General features: G+C 43.2%; 1 protein-coding gene across 1 annotated transcript in view; it reads left to right on the forward strand.

Annotated features, from left to right (window-relative positions):
• LOC311121057 (dual specificity calcium/calmodulin-dependent 3',5'-cyclic nucleotide phosphodiesterase 1B-like) overlaps positions 1-1,055 on the forward strand; it is a gene marked incomplete at its 3' end in the record, with an annotated part of 19,888 nt that extends 18,833 nt beyond the window's left edge. Inside the window, exon 13 of the mRNA XM_084195595.1 lies at positions 997-1,055. Coding sequence (XP_084051721.1) covers positions 997-1,055 — 59 coding nt within the window. The remainder of the gene's footprint in view (positions 1-996) is intronic.
• Positions 1,056-3,958: the final 2,903 nt, after the last annotated feature.

The following is a 3,958-nucleotide window of genomic DNA, read 5'->3' on the forward strand; positions in this document are numbered from 1 at the left end:
CCCCTGGCAGGGTGTGACTACGCCACCCCTGGCAGGGTGTGACTACACCACCCCTGGCAGGGTGTGACTACGCCACCCCTGGCAGGGTGTGACTACACCACCCCTGGCAGGGTGTGACTACGCCACCCCTGGCAGGGTGTGACTACGCCACCCCTGGCAGGTTGTGACTACGCCACCCCTGGCAGGGTGTGACGACACCACCCGTGACAGGGTGTGACTACGCTACCCCTGGCAGGGTGTGACTACGCCACCCCTGGCAGGTTGTGACTACGCCACCCCTGGCAGGGTGTGACGACACCACCCGTGACAGGGTGTGACTACGCCACCCCTGGCAGGGTGTGACGACACCACCCGTGACAGGGTGTGATTGCCCACCCGTGACAGGGTTGGTTTAATCAATTAAGCCTCTTGGGGTCTTGTCATGGCCTTATAAATATTCGATTTGTGCGTCCCAAAATATGACTCCCGAGTGGCGCAGTGGTCTAAGGCACTGCATTGCAGTGTTAGCTGTGCCACTAGAGATCCTGGTTCGAATCCAGGCTCTGTCGTAGCCGGCCGCGACCGGGAGACCCATGGGGCGGCGCATAATTGGCCCAGCGTCATCCAGGGTAGGGTAGGGGAGGGAATGGCCGGCAGGGATGTAGCTCAGTTGGTAGAGCATGGCGTTTGCAACGCCAGGGTTGTGGGTTCGATTCCCACGGGGGGCCAGTATGATAAATATAAAATAATGTATGCACTAACTGTAAGTTGCTCTGGATAAGAGCATCTGCTAAATGACTAAAATGTAAATGTAAAATGGCACCCCTAGTCCCTACGTAGTGCACTACTTTTGACCTTATGAAAACAGGGGTGCCATTTGGGACGTAGGGAGTGTCTCTCTTTCATCTCCATAAAGCTTGAGGAGGTAGTAGGGAAATAAACAGATACAGACATGGTTCTTCTTCCAGTCCCCTGTAGCTCAATCACATTTTAAATTCCATTGCTTTCCCCTCTCAGGAATCTTGGATCAGAACGTGACGAAGGAGCTGCCGACCTGTGAAGACGAACTGTTCTAACCTTCTAATGATACGAAACAGTAGAGAGGCCTCTCGTGTAGTATGATGCCTATGGAAACCATATGGAAACCATGGTAATTTAATGAGGATTGCAAAAACATGCTGGTCATGTTATTTGCTAATGACCAAATATGTTTTTTTACAGTGCTTTGCTTGTAATTCACATTGAAAACATTTGATGAAGAAACTGAACAAAGAACATGTTTGTAGCATGCGTAACATGGGTAACATGTATGTTAAATGTAGTATGGGCAATGTTTGAGGGTAGTAAAATGCTGGAGATACTATATGTTCTGACTGTTCTTGTTGATACAACAAGATAAAGAGGTTCTACTGCTTTATATTCTACCGTACCACTGAGGAGATTCTGATGTCCCATTAATATTCACATGAAATGTAAAAACAAGGAGTGATTCTTCATCTGATTCTTCATCTAAAGCTTCATCTGATTCTTCATCTGATTCTTCATCTAAAGCTTCATCTGATTCTTCATCTGATTCTTCATCTAAAGCTTCATCTGATTCTTCATCTGATTCTTCATCTGATTCTTCATCTGATTCTTCATCTGATTCTTCATCTGATTCTTCATCTGATTCTTCATCTAAAGCTTCATCTGATTCTTCATCTGATTCTTCATCTGATTCTTCATCTGATTCTTCATCTAAGTCTTCATCTGATTCTTCTTCTGATTCTTCACATGCTGCCCAAAGAATTTGAAGTGTGAACTATACTGAATATATTGTATGTTAGTAGCCATTCTCCCGGATCATTAGCCCAGGACTAACATACTGTGCACGTTTTGTATCTTGAATGTTGTGATTCTGAGGCCGTCCTGATATGGACACTGTACATCAAAGCCACGACAGACAGTGATAGTCAGAGGAGTTGGTTTGAAGCACTACAGATCTGGGGACAGGCTGAGATATCAGGCCAATCCTTCAGCAGAGTCCTGTTCACTGGTCGTCCGGTAAGAGGGCATAAAACTCTCGGGAGGAAGACTGAACAGGTCTACAGTGGTATTATGAAATACATTGGTGAAAACCAGTCACGTTTTGAAATATTGATGTGTTTTTATGCTCACAGCTCTACATCTATTGAATAATTGACAAGCAGAATGGTCTATTTTAGGGTTGCATTACAAGTCAACCTTACGCAACACAGTCAGTGATGCAACACTAATGTCAGGGCTGTGTTGGGTGTGTCCCAAATGGCCCCCACCCTATTCTCTTTATAGTGCACTACTTTTGACCTGAGCCTTATGGGTCCTGGTCAAAAGTAGTGCACTTTAAAGGGAATAGGGTGCCAGTGTGGACGCACACCTTGTTGGCCTGTTATTGGTGGTTCTTACTGTATTAAGGCCTGCTATTGGTGGTTCTTACTGTAATAAGGCCTGCTAGTGGTGGTTCTTACTGTATTAAGGCCTGCTAGTGGTGGTTCTTACTGTAATAAGGCCTGCTAGTGGTGGTTCTTACTGTAATAAGGCCTGCTAGTGGTGGTTCTTACTGTATTAAGGCCTGCTATTGGTGGTTCTTACTGTAATAAGGCCTGCTATTGGTGGTTCTTACTGTATTAAGGCCTGCTATTGGTGGTTCTTACTGTATTAAGGCCTGCTATTGGTGGTTCTTACTGTATTAAGGCCTGCTATTGGTGGTTCTTACTGTAATAAGGCCTGCTATTGGTGGTTCTTACTGTATTAAGGCCTGCTATTGGTGGTTCTTACTGTAATAAGGCCTGCTAGTGGTGGTTCTTACTGTAATAAGGCCTGCTATTGGTGGTTCTTACTGTAATAAGGCCTGCTATTGGTGGTTCTTACTGTATTAAGGCCTGCTATTGGTGGTTCTTACTGTATTAAGGCCTGCTATTGGTGGTTCTTACTGTATTAAGGCCTGCTATTGGTGGTTATTACTGTATTAAGGCCTGCTATTGGTGGTTCTTACTGTATTAAGGCCTGCTATTGGTGGTTCTTACTGTATTAAGGCCTGCTATTGGTGGTTCTTACTGTATTAAGGCCTGCTATTGGTGGTTCTTACTGTATTAAGGCCTGCTAGTGGTGGTTCTTACTGTATTAAGGCCTGCTAGTGGTGGTTCTTACTGTATTAAGGCCTGCTATTGGTGGTTCTTACTGTAATAAGGCCTGCTATTGGTGGTTCTTACTGTATTAAGGCCTGCTATTGGTGGTTCTTACTGTATTAAGGCCTGCTATTGGTGGTTCTTACTGTATTAAGGCCTGCTATTGGTGGTTCTTACTGTATTAAGGCCTGCTATTGGTGGTTCTTACTGTATTAAGGCCTGCTATTGGTGGTTCTTACTGTATTAAGAGTAATTTATACAGTGAATACGTTTTTTTTAACAGTAAAACAGACACTTCTCTAACAACATTTTATTGTATCAAATAAACAATTTTAGGGCTCTATTCAATCTGTATCACTGAAGCGTTACAGATCGCGGGTAGACATTTAAAGGTTATTCCCGATTAAGCAGACATTTTCAGCGTTTACGGTGAATGCAGTCTCCCCTAATGCGGGAACATTGCCTTTAAATTTAAATCACGCTGTAACGCTGAATTTCCGAGATACGGATTGAATATGCTCATATAGATTAATTTGTTTTATGTACCATCATTTATAATTGAGAAAATAAATGTATGTTTTCCATCAAATATTGTTAAGAAATGTGTTCATTAGTGTTGAGCGCTAAATAATTGGAAAACCAAACTCTCTAAAGACATAATATAATTATGTAGACATCTTTAATTTACAAGTGGTTGATGTACTGTGTTCTATACATACAGAACATGGAATAAAGGTCCAGTCTATAATCAAAAGGACATGATGACACTGAACAGTAGCTGTCAACTGCTCAATACAGGTGTAAAATCTTCATTTAAGCCATTTTGCTAAATG

Source organism: Coregonus lavaretus, assembly GCF_964263955.1.
Source record: "Coregonus lavaretus genome assembly, contig: HAP1_SCAFFOLD_4198, whole genome shotgun sequence".
Lineage (NCBI taxonomy): Eukaryota > Metazoa > Chordata > Actinopteri > Salmoniformes > Salmonidae > Coregonus > Coregonus lavaretus.